Genomic DNA, 22,079 nt, shown 5'->3' on the forward strand with positions numbered 1-22,079 from the left:
TCAGCAAGAAAATAAATAAGTGTATTTCCAAAGATGTTTGTTCTGTGAGACTCCAGGGGAGATCTAGTCTATATCATGCCGTAAGAAATGTTTCCTAATTTTCACTATCCCCTGCTATTACAAGGCCTGTTACCATTAAATACATATATTCTAAATCCAGGTTTTGATGAAGAATTAGATGATTGAGAAGCATTCCGGGAAACTCAGTGAAACTTAACGATTTTTACGTTTTCAACATCACAGACTATAATAGACAGCAAGTAGCAGTTAAATACAGCTCTCTGGAACTTCAATATCAGCTTACGTAAGTCATATCCTTGGCACTTTTCTTTTGCCCACATTATACATACCCCTCCAATCATCTCAAAGTGCTCCTGCCTGTTGAAATCAATGGCTTTCCCATTGAAAAACCACTTGAAGATGGGACCCAGGGATGAATCACTGGACACCTCGCATGGCAAAACAAGGCTCTGTCCCACGTTGGCGTCCAAGCTCAAGGGAGGAACTATAATCTTGGTAGGTTCTAAAGCATTATGGAAGGAAAAAAGAGAAGAATCGTGTTGCTGTACAGTGCACCGTATCTATATAAAAGTCAGCCAAGTGAAGAAGGTAATGAAGCTTAATTTGCCCACAATAGTGAGACTGATCCTGCTCTATCAGTGTAATTAAGTGGCCTTAAATAACTTCACTTAGGAAGCGAATGCCACCCATAACTCAGTCATGAATAATTAAATACACTGCAGTCACAATGTCAACTTGAAAGAAAGAACTCTCTCTCTATAATCATCATTATTTCAAAACCCAAATCTGAAAATGCTACAGCAGCTCTTTTTAAATCAAATGCTGGTGACAAAATATTCCTCACAGCTATAGACGGCGGTGGTTTGCCCCACTCTGCTACATGAACAATAACTCACAGCTGACAAAACCATGGATGACTTATACGTCTGTCAAACCGGCGGGAACATAAAACGGCTATATATTTCATTATCAATTTCATGCTTGAGCTAGTATTTTTTTTCCCTTAACAAAAGTTTAAACCCCTGGCTTAAAAGGTACAATAGTGAAAACCTGTGGAAAAGAAAGAAATACCTTTCACCATCAGTGTTCCTGTGCTGCTGGATGTTCCAAAATGGTTCCTGGCCACACACGTGTACCTGCCTCCATCAGCCTTAGAGATGTTGGTGATACGTAGAGTCCCGTCCTGCATGATAGCATGTCTGAGGAGAGTGACAAAACTGAAACAGCCCATCATGAGCTCACATTTCTCATTTGCTTATAAATTCATTTGTTGTTAATTGAATGTGAAAAGTGAAAAGTGATGATAGGAATCAAATCAGCGACTTCCTGGATATGGTGTCAATCCTAAAGCTATTTGAACTTTTCCCCATTTATTTCATTTCGAATGAAAGCTTCACAATCTATTCCAAAAGTCTATTTACATGCTTCACAATATAATTATCTGAGCTGAAGCAGAACAGATTTGCTGCAGGGTCAGCAGTGCATTGACAGCACAGTATCTTAAATGCACATTGGATACACAACAGGCCTGGGCAGGACAGTGAGGAAGAGGAGAGCAGCACTGGAGAGAGGCAATCTGAATGGAGTCTTTATCTGCAGCCTTATCAATCTACATTTCACATCTAACATGTGGAGATAGTATCAACATGCTGTAAGTCATTTCTGAAAAGTAATAACATGGGCAGGTGCATACAGAGGCGTCCCACTTGAAAAAATGTCAGCCTGCTCTAATGGGACAAATTTCCATTGTTATAACATTTCTCCAGTGGAAATGTGCATATTTTATTTATCTATTTATGCAATATTTCTCTCTCTCTCTCTCTCTCTCTCTCTCTCTCTCCCTCTCTTTCGACAGGGCATATGGATGCTATTATGTTCAAAGGAAACTTAAGAAAGGAAAGTTTAAGCCATGGTTTAACTGCACTACAGGCTGAGTCCTAGTTTACAATGATGTGCACTTTGTAACTTTATCTTGGATCACCCTGTTTTGATCCCTTAGAAAGGGTTGCTGAAGGGGCTTTTTGTAACCAAGTATTTTTTTTTTTTTGTCATCTGTTTATTGACAGTGTTAAACTGTGTGAGATTTGATTCATTCAAATGTGAATGACTGCTCAAAATGAGAATGTTAGTGTGAAATATAACACTACACGTTGTGGCAATAAAAAACCTTTGCACAAAGCAAGCCTATCCACTTTTACACGTTGACAAGAGTATTAAAATGATAATTCAAGGGACATTTAAAATAGATAAAAATGTGTGATTAATTTGCGATTAATCGCGATTAAATATTTTAATCGATTGACAGCACAAATATATATATATAAATACACACACACATACTAAGAATAGAAAAGTAAAATGTAAACTTCCAAAGCTCCATATTGTCAATACACTAACCACTCTTACGATCATTCTTTTATTTCTTGTGCTTTCTGATACAAAGAGCTCTGTCCTTCACTGTTCTTTGACTGATGTTTCATTTGTTGAAATGTGTTTTGTTGTTGTTGTTGTTGTTGTTGTTGGTTTTTTTTTGTTTTATTTTCTTTCAGGAGAGAATTTAATTGTGAATAAAATAAACACAACCCAACGCACTGGGTGTTTGAAGGTCTTCCATTCAGGCTGCATACAGCACCAGAAACCCAGTGGAGCCTGTGTGTAGTCTGAGAGGTGAAACCAAGGGCAAAAAGTCCAGACAGCACTCGCTGCTCCTGTTGCTGCAGCCCTTGAAGCTCAGTGCTTTGAGTGTATGGTAATAATTGTGTAATTGTAGCTACATTTTTATCAACTCAATTCTGCTCTCATCTGGACTGTGGCAGCAGGACAGCAAGCCACTGCTCAGACAGATTCACAAAAGTGAGGAGATGCTCACAGGATTTTGAACAGTGAAGCAGGACATGGTCTCCACATCCTCAGTGGAAATTCCACTCTTGTTTATAATATTACATATTCCAGCCTCAAACAGTTATTTTGGCTCCTTGATTCCACACATACAAGTTGGAAAGCATGTAAACATATGCATAAATGAGGCAGATAATGCTCTCCTGTTGTGACCTTTGGATGCAGTAAATCAAACAGAAATGCTCTGCAGCCAGCTCAAAAATCAAACAATTTCACATTGGTTCCCAAGAATAAATATGTATTCACTCGAGCCGAGCTGAGACCCAGAGAGCATGTCTGACACAGGGTGCTTTGCCCTGATTTATTGACAAAAATATCAAACACTGAGTGATGGAGGCGCACTGAGAACATGACCTGAGGGGCAATGAGCTGCAAAACAAATAGAAACGTAAAGAACTATCTGCTTTGTAGACAAACCCCGTTCCATGCTGTGAATTTCCATTATTTCACAAATGTGCTGCCTCAGTAATGCCTGGGTATTTTTTCTTCCCTTCCTCATGACCAACACATGGAGAACATGATAACTAATCAATCCCACTGGTCACATGATGAGCCTGGTCTAGTGATTTGTAGAAAATCTGTCTGAATATGGCTGCATATGTCGATCTGAGCCCGAGCCCAGAAGAACACGATAAAGGGAAAACAGCAAGAGAGCAGCCATACACGTCTACATGTGACACTAGCACTCAAATGCTCATTGTGGCTTTGCAAACAGAATGGACAGCTTTTACGAAATAAAAGAGCATTTTTAGTCAAGTGAGATAACCATAACCAACTGACTAAAATCCCTGATTATCCAACTGAGGCCATATAGAGTCATACACATTTTTTTTTAAATTATTATTACATGTTTCTGATCAGTCGGGCACATTCGATCATCTAAATGAATGTGAATTAATGGTATTAACCAAAAAGATTATTACTGTGCACTAGGTTCAGATTGCCTGCCAGCAAATCAAGTGATGAGAAACGCAGTGAAATAACCTCAATCCAGGATACAGTTTTAAAGGCAAGGATTTGTAACTCAGTGAAAGTAAGTTCAGAAATTCAGAGGAAACTCGCCTCTATCGATTCCAACACTCAATTCGGAGAGATATCAAATGTCTGGAGTTTCATTGTCTTGAGACTTGAGCTATCAGGTCACTGCGTTCAGAAAGAAATATTGCTGCAACTGATCAATAATCATTTTTCACATTTAACATTTGGTGAAGAAGTATTACATGAACTTGCTAATAAAGATGACCATAATAATACTGCAATTTGGGATTGTGGTTAAATTAATATGTGTCCTCTACCACAGATCAAAAGCTGCCATTAACACAACTGACAAGGTTTGTGAGCAGATAGCCAGTGAGGGCTCATGAGCCTTTTGCTGTTTGGGCAGCTTCATGCTGGTTGGAAAGACCATCTGACTTTTTTCCTTTCCAGCAGACCCATAATAAAATGAGTACAATCATAAAGTGTCCTCAATGTGCACTTAATAACTGCATGATTTTAGGCAAAAAATACTGAAGCTAAAGCTGCACGATTCACACAAAAATTCTGTTTTCTCACCATCTCATCATCCATGAGACAGAACTGTTCATGTATGGCGGTGTAGAGCTAGTTAGTCCTGACATATATGACATATATCTATAAATCATATTAAGTGTGACTGGGAAAAATACTAATTTTCTCACGTCTTCAGATTTTCAAATAGTAAACTTTTTAATGCTAACAAGAGAAAACTTTGGGGAACTCACATAAGCATGTATTTATTTATTTTCTTTTTTTTTTATTATCGAGAGTTTTATTTTTGCTAAAAGAGGGCATTTTCCCTGATCGTTGACTATATATTCATAGCTGCCTGAAACAGCTCCCTTGAGAATTACAGCTGATGATTTTCACACAGTGTCAGTGGTTCTGCTGTGAACTACCATTACAGCCTTGGTGTAACGATCTATTAATACACAAGCTCAATTGCTGATGCTCAACATAAGCATAGAAATTCTGTTACATTTCTTTGTAAATACACGTTACAATGCCTTTAATTGGAAGCTATTTTAATGTTGTCACAAGGCTTGTTATCTTTGCATTTTGGACAGGCAATACTAAGCAAACTGAGGATACAATAAAAACAAAAAAGTGTAATTAAACTTGCTATTGGGAAAAGTATTGGAGAAAGAAGTTCATAGTCATTTGAAATTGCCTCTTCTGAAACAACTAATTGGTCAAAAAGTCAAAGTTTTGGGCAAGACCCATCTGAAACCAGACTCCATTTATTATCTTACACAGAAGACATGCTTTCAGTTTTGATTCTGATGATGTGTGAGCATGCTTACAGGGAAAAACCAGGATTCTGTCCTTCCTTCCCAACTTAAAATGCTCCAACATTATATCATTAGGCTAAAATAATGTCAGTTCAGAGCAGGGGGTCAGATCTGTCTTCAGTCCTTCTGTGCTGCAAGTGGATCCATGCTTCAAAGTAATTTTCATTGATGGCTGACAACCTCTAAACTGTTGTTTTCCAGAGACAGTCTTCTTCCTTCATGTACCCATCGATCCGTTAGCCCGCCCAGCTTCCTGAACCTACAGGAACCTTATCCTACTCTTTCACTAAACATTTAATGAAAGCAGGTCTCATACTGCACTTGAACTCTGTTGGTTCTCACTGTGAGTATCAGTCTCTGCTCAGCATGAGTGCAACAACAAAATGTTTCTTTTAGCTTGTAGGTGTTTCCTCAGACCTTAAATCATGACATGGTGTTTCCCTTCACTGAAGGATGCAGTCTGATTGTTTTCTCTGTGGTTTTCACACAGAAAGTGACCCGACAGGATCTCTAGTTCTACATCGAGTACGTTGACTGCCTTCAAGAGCTGCATTCAATGTGAACAGGCCTATCAAAAAAAAAAAAGTAAAAATAATAATTTTTTGGACCAAGCAGGGCTGTTATGCAACACTGCCTTCCAAAGTCCCCTTGAGCAGAAGCATACATAACAGTGACCCCTGGGAATAAAAATGACCACATGAGGAAACCCTTTAACAGATGCCATCAGTAGCATGAGCAGCGGTGCATACAATACCCTACCTCTTGCTGTCCTTCAGGAGCTCGCCCCCTCTCCACCAGGAGATTGTGGCCCTGGGGGAAGCGTGGGGGTGACACTCTAAGACCACCTCACCCCCCCTCTGGATCACTGTGGACTTCTTCACGGGTCGGCGGGTGAAGTCAGGTGGGGAGGCTGAGGAACAGACCCGTGTTAAGGCCATTTGTCTCGCTTTGTGGAGGGGCAACAGCTGCGCATCAGCAGAAATGTCAAGTGCATCACCAGCAATTACGGAAATTATTTTTCGCCACCAGACTGGCTTATTGTATGAAAGAATTATGTAAATGACAGAGCAAGGCCATGACTCACTGAGGAACTAGTCCACTCCAACCTCTTTTTATTTATTCATTTACTTTCAGAAACGAGGGACTTTCATTCCCCTGACAACACAGTGTTCCTAGAGTATGTCTCTGCCTTCAGTTCAATTCATTGTAAATGATGTAGAGCAAACAAACTGCTTACCTACAACCTTAAGCTCAGCGCTGGCATAAGCGGCTCCATGTTCATTGTCTGCCACACACTGATACATGCCAGAGTCCAGCAGACTGATCTTGGATATGGTCAGTCTCCCAGCTTCCACATGGATCCTCCCCTGTAAACCAGGCCAGCTGATAAATGTCTGACAACAACTTTCTCTGATTTGTCTCTGAATTCAAGCTTTTGGAGTATCCTTAGCCTGAAGGGCTTTCAGCATTAGTTCAGCCTGAGTAAGTTTTGTGACTGAATTGCTTCTAAAGGCGATTTTTTGCGTCAGTGAGGTCTCATACTTTTTCCATTTCATCAAATCTCAGTGTTACTTGTGGTGTCTCACCTCTGCTGTTAGTGGTTGACCATTCTTCAGCCATTTGTATGTAGGCCTAGGCTTACCCATGGCTTTACACTCCCATTGCAGATTAGCATCAATTGCCATGTGAGCATCTTTCAGTGTCTGGGCCCAGTGCAGGTGTTCAACATCTGTGGAAAAACACCAATGAATAAGAGTGTTTATTGACAAAAAATGTTAAAGCTCTATTGGAAATATGTACTATTTAGTTTTACCAATATCTGATTGCCTTGCAGTGAGTGGGGACAGAGTTCCTACTCATTGCATTATTTCTTTAAACTTGGGAGATGGGTGTTTGCTCTTAATTTGAATTACATTTTGGTTTTATTTTGAGTGCCGAAGGGGTTTTTGACTCAGATTTACATACATGAAAAGGCCACTGCAAATTTGCACTACTTGTTTCATTCAATTTGCGCTCGCAATCTGCATTAATTAGCTCCCGATTTACTGAGGCAGCAGCTCATTATGTAGTCAGTGCCTGGGACTGACCTGCAGGTGCATTCAGCAGTAGGGGCATTTCATGGATTGGAGATTGGAGTTGAGAGCAGAAATGAAAAATGTGTTATGCTACAAATAGTATAATAATAATAAAAAAAAAAATGCTGTTCAACTCCACCACAGAGAGAGAGAGAGAGACAGAGAGAGAGAGAGAGAGAGAGAGAGAGAGAGAGAGAAACTTCTCTTACTCATTAAATTACAATACAGCCTGACCTATTGGCCTTCTAGCATTATTAAACAGGCAGGGGTCAATAAACCAATGATAAAAGAAAACAGAGTTCAAAGAAAATACACTTTATACAAGAGCTGCAATCAGAGGTGTGACAGCTGGGAAAGAGACAAGAGTGAGGCAGAGTGAAGAGATGATGCTGATAGTGATGTCTCATGACAACACTGATTTAAATGTTACCATATTCAAACGGGAAATGTCTTAACAATAAAAAACACTGTTGCAGCCTGCAGTGATTTCACACTTCGCTGATCATTGAGTTCATGTTTAATGAGTAAAAAAAACACAAATCTGTTTTCCTCCTTATTTGATGTTCTAAAATATAGTTATTATTCATTTAGTCATTGTTCTGTTTTTCTTTCGAAGAATCTATTTTGGTTAAGTAGCTTTTATTAATTTATTTATTTTTTCTAAACTTATTCATCCCGGCTTTCTAGATGTTTTTGCAGTGTGCTCAGTTTTTGCCTCTTTCTTCAAATTTCTCCTCCCCAGCAGGACCTCATTCTCAATACAACTGTGTTATTTATTTCGACTTATTACTTTTCAGATGCAATGCATTTTCCATGCAAAAAAAAAAACAGGAATGCATGATCAACCACGAGGAACTCCTGCTCATTTCATGATCTGACCTTGAATGCATCGACAAGACTTTGAGACTTCAAGTGGTTCTGATGACAAGCAAGCAGCTCTTACAATGAAGACACAGAAAGCACTGACTCTGTGGGCTTTACTTTTGTAAATCAAGGCACAGGGCACAAAGTGTGACAGCTGAGGCACACATGGAAACAAAGGTTGGTCTTGTACAGAATTATGCAAAATGTTAACATTTTGCAGATGACACCCGCATTCAATATATCAATGACTGTGTCTGAATGTCCTTTAACTAGAAACACGCACAAAAAAAGAGTTAATTTCTTGTTTATGAAAATCAAAACTCTTGGGTATTTCACTTTATGAGAAAATGTCTTAGTCCTGTCACATACACAAAATTATATCTAAAACAGGCAGAGAGATATCCAGTATTTAAAGGTATCATTCATGTCTGTCTCCACAGTCTGGTCACCAGAATAAAAGGGCGGCATTGTGCACTTGTGCAAACCAGAGATACATTACATTTATACGTTTCTTTTGTGTTATATCAGCTTTTCTACAACCGGTATCAAAGTGACGTGGCTCAGATTACAGGTACATTCAAAATCACTCTTGGTGTAATCATGGAGTCAGAGCAATCAATAATCAAGTCTGCATACGCTTATGGTAAAAATCAGAGGGTTCATGTCCATGAAATACTTAAAAAAAAAAACTGAACACATCACAGCAGCATGCCTGGTCTCTGCACTGGCTTCCTGTGCGTCATAGAACTCAGTCAGAATCACTGCTGCTTGTCTATAAATCTCTCAGTTGGAGACCTAAATACATCTCTGAGTGTCTTTCGCCAAATGAACCCTCTCAGTCTCTGTCTGTCTGTAAACTGAGTCTAAATTAAAAGTGGAGAAACAGCATTTAGTGAAAGAACTGAAAAAAAGCTTTGACTGTTTCTCCACGGCCCTTGACTGACACATCAGCCCTAATTATTTTCCACCCTGTGCTTTAACTTGATTCAGTTTTTGTGTTTTTTATTCCTATCTATCTTTTCGATTTGTGTTTTGTTTTTCTTGGCTTATCACGTTTTGTATGCATTATGTAAAGTGCCTTGAAATGCATTTCTGTATGAAATGTGCTACACAAATATTCTTGTCTTGCCCACTGTCAGCACCGCTGACATCAAACTGGATTCCTTCTGCCTGGGACACACAAGCCTGCATGAGCAGCATGTGTGTGTTGTGGAACCTCTTTTCATTTTGTCACCCATGTCAACAGGTTAGAGCAGTCGCACAACGGCTCATGCGTGGCTGCATCATCTAGAGGTTTGGAGTCTCGCCTATTTCATCCATGACGCACGCAGTGCTCAACAAAAATAGACAGTTGAAAATGATCTGTTGATAGTCCACTTCAGTTTCAATGTGTATGTCTATAGTATTTGTCACAGACATGAGAAGATTTCAGGCGAAGGGCAATATTCTTTTCTCTCTCTTAGCATTAGCATAAACAAAACTCACATTATCATCATTTTTGCAGGCCATTATTAAAGGCAAACTCAATATAGAATACAAGTATAGGGCTGTGTGGACACCGTGGGCATGTGAGCTGCAGCAGTTCAGCGAGGTAGCTGTCACACACAGGTAGAGGTAGGCAGTGTGTCACAGGCCTTAGGATCGAAATAGCAGCTAAGCAGGTTCTACATAACACCAACAATCTAACTTAACCTCATTTACAGACAGATAGGCACCTTTTCCAGTTCCTTATTAACACAAACCACAGACAGAAACAGTGGAGACTCTTACCCATCTCCCTGCTTAAAGAAGACAGCTCTGAATATTCCCTGAGGCTTTCCAATGACATACAAGTGACTCATTAGAAAGCAGTGTGACAGCTGGTTCCCTCTGATTCTATGGAGGTGGTAGACTTAACCCGACACATGAGCAATCTCACTTTTTACTTCAAACCACAGGTTAAAAGAAATATTCAGCATGCAAGAAGAGATCTTTAAAGTCATGATCACAAAAAAGCACAGATAATGAGCACAAATGAGGCACAGATGAGTCCAGATATTTCACACTGAGAAAATGACTCAGTTATTTGAGACAGAACAAATAATAAAGCACTTAAAGCAGATGATGTGCCGAGAAACGCAAATACTAAATAATCATAAAGTGTTGGGTATTAATTAATACTCATTAAAGAGAAAAAGATTAGCACTCATCTTCATGAAACAGGAAGCAAAAGTATACATACTGTGAAACAGAAGTTGCCCTCTGGCAACATTTCGTCCTCTGCTGTTTTCGGCTACACACTCGTACACACCAGCATCCTCTGGGCGAAAATATGGAATTTCCAGGACACCACTCGAGTGGTTGATTTTAATCTTGCCAGGGAGTGGATTTCCATCAGCTCTTCTCCATGAGATGGAAGGCACAGGGCTGCAGAGGTCACACAGAAAAGGTCACGCTGGCCACATGTTCCTCGCTCACACTGACCAGAAGGACCGCTGCCATGTTTGTCGGCCTGTTTGTTGTAATAGAGGATGTCTGGCCGCTTCACAAATTTGACAATGCAATATGAGGGGCAGAGCTGCAGCGTTCTAATGTTGCTGACACTTACTTTCCTAAGGCAAAGCATTCCAGCTTCACTGATGATCCTTTAGAGACGTGAAGGGTGTCAGGGAACTGAACCTCAATCTTTGGCTCATATTCACCCATAACCACTGCATGACGGATAAAAGCAAATCACATCAGTCAAAACACAAAGCTTGGACATGCAGTTTCCTGTAAGTCATATTGGATGTAAGAGCTGTGGCGCAGATGACACTGGCAGAGGGCGAGCGTGCGTGTTGAGGGCGTATAGAACGGCATTTGGCTTAGCGGACAGATGAGTTTGGATTACATATCTGCCTCTGCTCCAATCTGGTGTGGTACACATAAACGGTCCTGATGGGCTTTAGTATGTGTGGGAAGCTCCTTGCTGTGTGTGTGTGTGTGTGTGTGTGTGTGTGTGTGTGTGTGTGTGTGTGTGCTTTTGTCAGAGCAGACTACATTTCTGGTTATGTAAATATGTGCCTTCATGCAGATACAGAGGGTTTCTCGCATACATAACCCTGTATAGTTCAGAGGCTTTGGGATGGGGCAAAACCTTGCTCCTTCGCAAAAGCAAAAACAGTGTCACACTAAAGACAAGCGATTTATCTCCTAAGCTCACCCTCCTGCCGACAGCGCGTGTCAGTTCAGTGCACAAGATAACCAGGAGGCAGCAGAGGCGAACTGAGGATGCTTACCGTCCCTCCGCACCACCACAGGGGTTGGAGAGCTGAACACTGTGGCATTGGTCATCATGTTTCTCACCACACACGTGTAGTTTCCAGCGTCTGAGGCTTCAACTTTGGCTATGTACAAGTTGCCTGTCCTCTGAGAGATAAAGCGACGGGCATCCTGTTGCAGGAAGCTCCGCTGTCCATTGAAAATCCATGAATATTTGATCTCTGGAAGAAAAAAAACACATAGACCATCCAGTGACATTCCCAAATTGACCAGGACATTATTCAATATAAATTATCAGATATTCTGTTTCTTAATTGTCTTTAGGTCAACAAATCCCATAAAAAGACAAATCACCAATGAGCTGATTGTACAAAGTATTGTCTGCCTATTTTAAGTCCCTGCAAAAAGTTAAAGGGTCCTAAGCTTCTTTAACTGAACACAACGTGTCAGCAGAGTTTTAAGAGGGAGCTGATCAAACAGTTTAGATTTGATTGGATTGCTCAAAAGTTGGTGTGGCTTGGCGCTGTAGAGAAATAAAACCTGTGGATGACCTGTTGGCCTCCACATAATCTTTCCTCACCAACCCAAAGAAACAAGGATGAATATATAAGCCATGCTTATTTGGTAGTGTGATCTAGAGTAAACAAACTGTTTGACATTCCAACACACACTTCAGCCCCATGATATCACTGTGCTAGCCACCATGACGGACAAGCTAACAGTCAACCACAGCTTAAGTATTAGAACTTCAGATAATTCACTGGCTCCTTGAATACAATTTAAAAATAAGACACATTGTTGCAATTAGTGACCTTATTATAACAAACACTGCGACAGTAGTTTCTTTTGAGTTAATCCAACATGTTTACATCCCAGGCCTTGAAACACCAACACTGCTTTGTCACACTGCTTGGCTTCAGCATCTGTGTGTAACTGGCAAAGCCTTCCTGCCAGAAAGCCTTCCTAACAAGTGGCTGGCCTTGTGAGATGGTTGTAGTTGTGAAATGCTCACAGTTTGGCTTGGTTTCAGCACAAGTACATGATGAGTTCTTCTCCTCTCTGACATGTGATTAACTGTGTGAAACACTTACAGTTTGGCAGGACTTTTTTGCTGCCTAATATTGAGGCAGATGGGTTTACATTGGCGTTAGTTAAAAAAACATCTGTATGAGACACCGTGGCGTGTGACAAAACGTCAGTATTTGATGACCTGAGAATGAGACCAGGCTCATTAATCACCTCCTCCTGCCTTGTACTGTACAGTCAACAAAACGTATATACCTCAACAAATGTACTGCTCACTTGTCTTTGAGTAACGTATAAAGAAAAGTGACAGTGCAAAAAACGTGTGAATATATTTGTGAGTCATTGTTATGCCCTCAGTAGGAATGAGCTGGCTTGGAACTGAGTGCGACAGACAGGGTGGGGAAGTGGGAAATGGTTGAGTTCAGGCAGATAACAGAACTCTGTGACATAATGCAGTCCACCCGTTCTTTTCTGCACAGTGGGGGTGTCGAGACACAATGCAGGGTTGTCCTATATAGAAGCAGAACCTGGCTCAACTTTTGCAGCAACACAACATCCTCCAGCAATCAACTATGTGCAAGTGTACGTCATAGTGATTACTTTCTAATGTTATTCAGCTGTTTAACCCACAATTGTTCGAAGCTGTGTCTTCTTGTGCTATGAACCAATGTGGACTGTTTTTACATCTTATAAGCCTTTAAGTTAAATATAAACTAAGCAAAAGATTTCATTCTCTCAGTGGCACATGAAACAAGGCGCCCTCACCAAATCAGCTCCTTGTGCTCTTATAATGCAGGGCTGTTTTCAGTCTGATCACTCACATCAGTACCTTTGTTGGTCTTTTCATGTGATTTGTTAACAATGAGAAAAACATAAAATAACTCCTACCTTATCTTTTGAGTGTAAACACAGTCACGGTAAAGTCAATCAAAGATGGAATTCACAACAGATGTTACAATGCAAAGTAACATGTGCTTATTAGTTCCTAATTTGCTTACTTTATCGTAGTCTATGTTATGGATATTGCAGGGAATATCTATTTTAGCTGATCTCCAACTCTTGTCATACAGATTAATGAGGAGGATTCATGTCAAAATAATGAAAGGAAATGAATGATAAGAATGTCAGAGTAGCAGTGTAAAACATAACACAGCAGAGGGGGGAGAGATGTCTGCAGGGACTGCAGAGTGAACTTGGCTATTAGCGCAGCCGTCCTGTATCAGACATATGACATTCTGCAGTCAGCCCTTTTGACTGGGCAGACGGTAAAAAGTCCCACTCGCTTCCTTGAGGGAAAACAGTGAATTAAAATCATTACAGGGAAAGTCAGGGCAGAAACTGACAGACCTTTCATGATTAGGGACTATCAGAGACTGGGTCTGTTTAAGAGCTGCAGTCTCACAGCAACAGAGGACTTGCAGGCACATAATCTCATGTCCTCTGACAGAGTTTGACTGTTAGCACAGCTCCTTTTCCACCACTTACCTATTAATTGCTCAAAGAAGCTTCAGATGGTTCCTCTTTTAATAAGGTTCAGCGCTATACTCTTCAAGTGGTGTATCAACAACCATTAAAGAAGCTTTGACATCACTCAAACCTTGTGGCAATAAAAAACACCCTTTGCACCATTTTTCAATTTTAAAACACCTCAAGCTAGCATTATCGTGTAGTGCAAATCCCATCAAATGTGTGACTATGCTCTGTTTAAGAGGAAAAATAAAGAGATGGAGGCTTTTAAGGGGGGAGGGAGGGAAGGCTCGAGGGAAAATTGCTAAAGTGTGGAATCCCACGTGGCCGCAGGATTCAGCTGGCAACAGAGAGCAGAGAAAGGCTGGTACGCTGGCGTGAAATTGTGCTGGTGGGCACCGAATGGCTGCAGGAGTGCGGACCACTTTGAGGGTCTGCTAATCAGCAGCACACAGACACATGAGCTGACTCACAGCTGTGCCACGGGATAAACGCTCCATGGGCCACAGCAGCCACCAGCAGCCTTTATTACCCAAAGATAACCTGCCCACATCAAGAAAAAAATGACAGTTGGGGAAGTGGAGCACTGGAGACTTTATAGATGACAGCATGGTCACAGATCATATGGGCGAGAAAAGTGAGCTCAAGGTTAAGAAGTGTGACGCTATGAAGGATAAATGTGAGGGCATGGGTCTGGGCAGGTAGAGCGGTGGCTGGTCATAAAAAGTTCCGTGTGTGACAGATAATAAGAAGTAAGGGGAAAACAGTAAGTCAGAGCTGGAGCAGCGAAAAGAAAAGGTGGGAAGGTATAAAAACAAAAGAGACACAGCAGTGTTACAGGGAGATAATAAGCAGCAGAGTGAGGAACAATAAAGATTGCTGAGGCAAGCAAGAGTGTGAAACCACAGCAGACAATGCAGAAGAGTTAGGACAGAGCGCTGTACCTCCGTAATGGGGTGGAGGGCCGCAGAGCAGAACCACCGCTTGACCCTCTCTCACTGACACCGTGTTTCGTGACTTCCTGCTGAAGTTCTGCAGAACTGTTGAATATAAAATCAAATAAAATAAAACAAAATAAAATAAAATAAAATAAAAAGACATCAACAACAACTTTTCAGGGTTTGACATCCAGAGAAGGGCATTTCATTCTGCAGAATATTTCCCTGTCTGTTCACGTTGCTCACAAGTCAAACCAAGAGTCCCCTGTTATTATCACAGCACATGCAGGAGATTGGGAAGAGGCTGCACCCAAGTGCTCCTCACCAAACGAGCCTGAGAGATTACTTTCACCTTTAATTAAATGCTGCTGTGCTATGTGAGAGAACGAACAGTGGGAAGACATATCAATCCCAAAGTCTTAGAAATACCAGCCAAGTCCCAGGAGGGATCGAGCAAATATCAGCAGCGGTAAAATCATAACAGGACTGATTAAAAATCCTCCAGACATGCAGTCCTCTTCTCATGCACTTCATGTAATCCACTGGTGTGAGACACTAGTATGAAAAGGTATCACATTGCAGACGTGACAACTGAGATTCAATCTCAGACATTTTCACAGCGAAGCTCCTTTTGAGAATCTTTGTTGGAACCTCATAAAAATGTGTGATGAAGTTGTTCAAACATCACGGAAAGCAAACATTTTGTGTGTACACTGAACATGTAATTATGTTGGGTCTCAAAGACACGGGGAACTTAGCTTACAAGGACTCACGGCTCTAAATTCATAAACCTTGTCGCAGTTATGTGCATCAGGAATGGCCAAATGTACTCTTGGTATTTTTGTGGACTGACTCCCTTGTCTCACCTGTGCCACACATGGATACGGGGAGTGGGATAAGAAATAAATACATTATCATGCATTATAGGTGGGTGTGTCAGGTTGCAACAGTTATGGCCAATAATATATGTTTTACTTATCATCACAGTGATCCATATAGTAATCATCTGAGGTTAAATACCACTGAAGTGCATTGAATAAAATGTTCAATTAAAATACTGTCTAGTTTTTTAATGTTGTATTACATTGTTGTCTTAATTCAATTAGATTTGACTGCCTTCAGGTGGCTGTAAAGAGAACAGAAAAGGCCTTCAGTATCAGCTATCTACTACCAGTCATTAATCTTTATTCTGTCTGACTGTCAATGATTCCATAATCACAAAAACATTATTGTTTGTATGTTCATGTCTGGTTGAAGTACAGAGATCTGTACAGGTGTGGCTTCACAAAATAAAGAGGCCAAAATATTATGAACACATTATTATGGCTAATATTATGAGCCCTGAGCAGGCAGGCAGTGGACAGTGCAAACAATACTCATTCTTGGCACCAAGACAGCAGTGCGCTGCTGGTTTGGCATTGCCTCTGCTGTGCCTCTTCTCCCATTGAGGCGCCCTGCGAGTCAGGCTCACAGTGTGAATGTAGCCCAAGATACCAAACCACCACATCTGAGGAAACACCCTCAGTGTAGCTTATGTTACTGCATAAGTATATACGAACTCTCTGAAAGGGCTCATTCTGGCCAACAAATACTTTTACTTTAATTCTTTAAGTACATTTTGCTGTAAATACTTACCTCAGTGAAATCTTGAATGTAGGACTTTCACTGATAACAGAGTATTTTACAAAGCGATACTATTGAGTACTTCTTCCACTACTGACTATATGTACAAGCATGATTACAAAAGTAGCTTGTGTGCATTCACTCAGTTAGATCAGTATTTGAGAAAATTTAAACAGCAACATTTTTAGTAATCGATTAATCATTTAGGTAATTTCTTTAGCAAAGATGGTCAAAATTGTCTGTGTCTGGTTTTGATTGTTTGCTAAAGCATTACACTGAATAAATGGAATTCAGATTGTTGGTCTGGCAGAATAAGACACCTGTGCTCTGGGAAAGTCGTGCATATTTTTCACAATTTCACAGAACAATTAAAACAAATGATTAATTAACAAACTGATAATGAGTACAATCATTATTGCAGCCAATTTCCAAATCCTTTGTCTATTTTGTCATGCACAATATCACAATAAAGGAATAAATATATAAATAAATAAATCATAAAGGGGGAAAAAAACAAACACAACTTCATGTCTTAAACAGAATGTGCAGTACATAGAAAACACAGGACTCACATGCAAACTGGACTTTTGCCTCCCTGCTGACAACAGTCCCAAATGTGTTGGTGGCGATGCACTGATACACTCCTCCATGGTTGATAACATGAGGATTATTGATCAACAGGTTCCCCTCGACAAGGCTGTAGTTTGAATCTGACTCTGTGTTTATTTCTCTCCCATCCACTTTCCACCTGTAGATAAATTGCACAATAACACTTAGTGGTTTCAGTGAGGGGTCGCTTCACAACTACACCCAGTCAGCTAATTCTGGGAAGGAAACCACATTTTCAACTTTCTATTAAACATTTGGAAAAAATCCAGAAAACATCCCACAAGGACACATATGGTTAAGATGTAATTACCCCCTACTTCTAATGAATGACTACACTGAAATGCAAATGTAACCAGTACAGGAAAACAGCCTGGTATCATTTACAGCTCAGTAGAGCACAGAGCACTACCACACAATCACTGACATGTCACACTAGTCTCACCAGACAGCCAAAGGGCAGTCAAAACACTCACCTATAATGTGGAGGTGGGTTTCCTTTCGCTTTGCAATTAATAAACACCTGCTTGTCATCAGTGCTCAGTGGGAAAATACTGTCACTAGGCTCCTGGGTGAAGACAGGACCATGGCGTGTATTCTCTGTGTTGAAAAAGCACATTAGCCGTACACTGATGTTGAGCAAGTGACACTAAATAAATACAAAAATAAATCACTCAGTGCTCAGAAAGTGTATATAAACTGCAACCATTTAATTAGCTGTCAACATGGCTGTTTGAGTGGATTCTGCATTTAATAAACCCTCCTGTGCACATGTCAGGAAGCAGATAATGTACTGTGATGAGAAAGCAATTAAACTAAAGATAACCCTGTAGCATACCGGCTAACTGGTTCTATGTTGTTGCTATGCTGTTCTAGGCAGCCTTCAACACAAATCCTGAAGTTGTGTTTTATTTTTCTGACCTCAAGGATTCTTACTAAGACTAAGGTCATGTCACTGTTGAAATTGAAGTGCACTTACAGGAAATGGAGAAGAAAAAAAAAGAGTCACTATTGTGGCACAGATGAATTGACTTTTCGCTAAACCCCACCCACCTCAATCATTATGGCTACGCCTGTCAAGCTTTCCTTTCTTACACAACACATTGTTAGTTTGCAATTGTAGCAGCAGCAGATTGAGCATTAAAAATTCTGTTTTTTAAAAAAGCTTGATTTCTTACAGCGGTAGATAAAACCTGGTGGCCGCAGATTTTACATACTAAGATGATAATGCAAGTGGATTTTATCAGCTGTAGCTAGGAAGCAAATTAAGTGTTTTGAATTATTGAAAGCTGTAATTAATGTAATTAGTTAATGATATGCTCTGTCCAAATGGTTAATTCAGAGAACACAAGTTCTATCACTTGTGGTGTTATTATCATATAGCAGCCCAACTGTAGTATTAGAGAGGTGTTTCACTGAGAGCCAGATCTGCCACTCTTCATTTAAACTGCAGCTAGCATCTGCCTGCTGTTAACTGTCATTCACATGGACAGAATCAAAACACAGACAGGGACCATTCCAAGCCATGTTACATGTCAAAAGTGATTAGAAACATTGACAAGTGACTTGGCAGGCTAATTGAGTTATGCTTTATTTCATTATGATCTTAATGCAAAGTAGGATAATTTGGTTAGATGTTAACTTGACAGTTGCGGTAGCAGAGCATTGCCTTACTCTGGTTAGAATTATTAGAGTCTGGAAAGCTGTCGTCTACGTGTGTGTTGTTTGAGCATGTGTGTCTGCTCAGTCAAGCTTGTTATTTTGGGTAGCTGCAGCCAAACGATCAATGCACAGGAGTAATTAACTGATGTTGCACTAATTACTCCCGTGAAATCCAACATTTCTTCAATAGATACTGGAACGCTGGTGTCCACCATCCCTTTCCTCTGACACCGTGGATCATACGCCGAGCTGCGCGCCATTCATTTTCCTTTTTGTGCACTTGTGAGGATGAAAGGCTTTTTTTTTTTATACGTGCCTGACCTTGAGGAGGACAAACAGAGCTCCCTCCCACATCATCATCATCATCATCATCATCATCATCATCATCATCATCATCATCATCATCATAATGAGAGTGGGAGTCTTTGCCTCAGGTAAGGGCCTTGTTTACCCAGCCTCTGAGGGAGGTGCTTCAATTTTACCCTGGTTTCAATGTCCTTTAAATTAAACAAATTAATGAACCCCTAATAGCTTGGCTTTTTCACCTGGGAAATGATCCAGTGGTTTGTGTGCATACATGAGAACAGGCTTGTCTAGCAAACACACCAGCTGAACTGACCAATTGCACACATGAACACAAACACATACATAATTAGTTTTCATGGGATTGCATTCCCAGCTCATTAACAGGTAAATGTATGTACAGTAGAGCACGCGGTGCCATTTTGCAGTCTCTTCTCTTGTGTTTACCGGCTGCGTAGATGTGAACCTGCTGACCTGAGATGAGATGCTAAATCAATGGAAATGGAAGTATAACACTACAATAGACCCCACTCCATATGCTGTATAAATTGAAGTGTATTTGTTTGATGACTTGTAAACAGTTGGATTAACTTCAGTACACCGTGTATCCGTCAAATGTGACTGCCAACATTAAATCTCACTTGTTGTATAAGCTTCAAAGGTTACCCTGTCCTGACAGTGAGAGCTCTTAGAGTGATTCTAACCCCTGAGCTGTGGCTCATACAGGTATTAGGGATCTGAAGGCTAATGTTGCTCTGTTTGTCTCTCAGCAGAGAGGAGCACATCAGCCCACCATGGGGATCTATGTTGCTGAGAATGGAGTAAAGAATAAATTAGTGCTAAGAGGAGAGTTAGTGAGGCTTTTCATTGTGCTTTCCACATGTCATGTGAGTGGCAGCAGTTGGACATAAAGCAAGAAAATTGCGTGATAAAACAAGGAGGCATAGAAACACCACAGCGTGAACTTCTCGTTTAGTCTCTCTTGAAATGTAAATCTTACAGTGAGCCATGCTTATCACAAGTGATCTGAAAATAGAAACTCTGGTTACAGTTAACACTCGAGAATTTCGACATGATAGTCAATCTTTCGAATGAAATGAATGAATGCCCTGAAATGTCCTGCTTTCAAAGTGTTTTTTTTTGTTTTGTTTTCTTTTGAGAAATGGTTGTAGATTTGCCCCAGACACAAAAACTACTAAAATTATAATCCCTTCTGAGACTGCAATGAATCCCTTTCAAATGAAATGAAAACCCAAACATGTATGTGCAAGAGGAAAACCCTCCCTGTGAGAGATGTATGCAGATCAGGTGTGTCATGAAAGGCGACTTGACTTGGTGTCTCACCAGCCAGGCACTCTTTGAGTGACAGAAGGATTAACAGTTCCCATGGCAACAACATCTTCATTTTCCAAGGTCAAAGATTCTCCCTCTTCCCATCCAGTTGCCAGGGAGTGGAGAATATTTCTTAGGCAAACGCTTCTCTGTTTGGCTCTGGAAGAAAAGGAGGGCAAATGGGCACTGTGGAGATGAGGAGCTGTAGTCTACATATCTCCTTCTGGAAAAAGAAAAACAAAAAAACAAAAAACAGCCTGGAACTTGCTGAAAATCGGTAAGCCATTAATAATTCATTCAACCAAATAAGCAGAGCAAAGATCCCACGCCAAAGAGCCGGCTAGCTGATACTGGGGAGCTGATATTTAGTGTATACATACTGCTGCTACACTCCCACGAGCAATTCAAGAAAGACGCTCATAGCAGCAGCACCAACTGGTGAGCAGAGCATCCTGCCAAACATAATGCTAAGCTCTCTAAAACTCCTGGGTCAACATATTTACTCTGGCAAAATGTGTGATGTATTAAGTGCACAGTGTGTATCACAGGGAATGCTAATAAATGCAGACAGATAAACGGAAATGAAGCAGGAAAAAAAATCCTTGTGAGGGCAAATGATTCCACTTGCAACATGCATACGGGCAGCAAATCCTCCATGTAGTATCATGATGCCAGGAACTCTTGCCATGATACATGCCATGATACATGCCATACAAATTGAAGCTTTAATCATTTGGCCAACCTTTTCAAATAACATTACAACATCAATAGACTTTAGGCTGTTGTGGTGCCTGTATTCTGACACATCTGCGTGTTGAAGATGCTACTTCTGAGCACCTTGTTGCCAGCATCTACTGTATAATCAATATTTTTATATTATCAGTGGATCAAATGCTTATATTTATGTTAAAGGAGTCATTTATGATGAGCCCACAAATAATTATCACCTGACTCTGCAGTTCTCCTCAGCTTCAAGGAGAGTGAATTACAGACTTCCTTTCATCAGGTGGCCAAACCACGGCTTCAACTGAATGCCAGCATACTCACACCAGATGCTTGTGTTAATAAGCAAGTATTTGCAAACAACTTAGGCTTAATTATATCTTAGTTCTGTGTTTACAGCTAGTTTTTTTTGCTGCCAAGTGGAAAAAAATGTAGTTTTAAGAAATGTATCAATACAGGCTGACATCTTTGTGACATGCTGTTAGTTCATATGTTGTAACAATATATGTATTGATCCCAAACCAGTCAGAATAGGATGTTCTGTTACATGACTGCACCCTGTGAACCAAATTATTAATGTTGCATTAACCCAATAAACAACTGCCCCCATCCCCCTGTAGCCCCCCACCCTACAGCACAGAGTATCAGTGTTCCAGGAACATGAGCCGTGTTGATGGCACGTTCTAATCTTAAAAAAAGACAGAAGGGGAAATGTGAAATAAGTTAATAATAAAGAATTTTGTATGTAGCTGTTTTTCTATTTTCATCCTTTGCCTTTATTGTATGGGGGATAACCACGCTGTATGTTTTGTTAATCAGTTCCCATGATGCTTTAAGGGATGTTAACAGTGAATATAATCCTGGATTCAGAAAATTCTTTTATTTTACATTTTGGCCAACTGGCACCATTAAAATTATGCCAAATTAGCTATTAGCAGTTCGTCTTTGCACTCTACACGTGGATGTACATGATTTGTATGATTTTGAAGTGG

General features: G+C 40.4%; 1 protein-coding gene across 1 annotated transcript in view; it reads right to left on the reverse strand.

Moving 5' to 3' along the window:
* LOC139329054 (contactin-4) overlaps positions 1-20,507 on the reverse strand; it is a 38,046-nt gene extending 17,539 nt beyond the window's left edge. Inside the window, exons 1-12 of the mRNA XM_070959180.1 lie at positions 20,377-20,507; positions 17,544-17,667; positions 17,034-17,209; positions 14,845-14,940; positions 11,425-11,628; positions 10,755-10,857; positions 10,389-10,573; positions 6,815-6,957; positions 6,466-6,595; positions 5,988-6,138; positions 1,093-1,220; positions 351-523 (exon numbers count right to left, since the gene is read on the reverse strand). Of these exons, the coding sequence (XP_070815281.1) occupies positions 351-523; positions 1,093-1,220; positions 5,988-6,138; positions 6,466-6,595; positions 6,815-6,957; positions 10,389-10,573; positions 10,755-10,857; positions 11,425-11,628; positions 14,845-14,940; positions 17,034-17,209; positions 17,544-17,667; positions 20,377-20,437 (1,674 nt within the window). The 5' untranslated portion in view covers positions 20,438-20,507. The remainder of the gene's footprint in view (positions 1-350; positions 524-1,092; positions 1,221-5,987; positions 6,139-6,465; positions 6,596-6,814; positions 6,958-10,388; positions 10,574-10,754; positions 10,858-11,424; positions 11,629-14,844; positions 14,941-17,033; positions 17,210-17,543; positions 17,668-20,376) is intronic.
* Between the last annotated feature and the right edge of the window lie 1,572 nt (positions 20,508-22,079).

The sequence above is a fragment of the Chaetodon trifascialis genome, chromosome 3 (genome assembly GCF_039877785.1).
Source record: "Chaetodon trifascialis isolate fChaTrf1 chromosome 3, fChaTrf1.hap1, whole genome shotgun sequence".
In the NCBI taxonomy this organism is placed as follows: Eukaryota; Metazoa; Chordata; class Actinopteri; order Chaetodontiformes; family Chaetodontidae; genus Chaetodon; species Chaetodon trifascialis.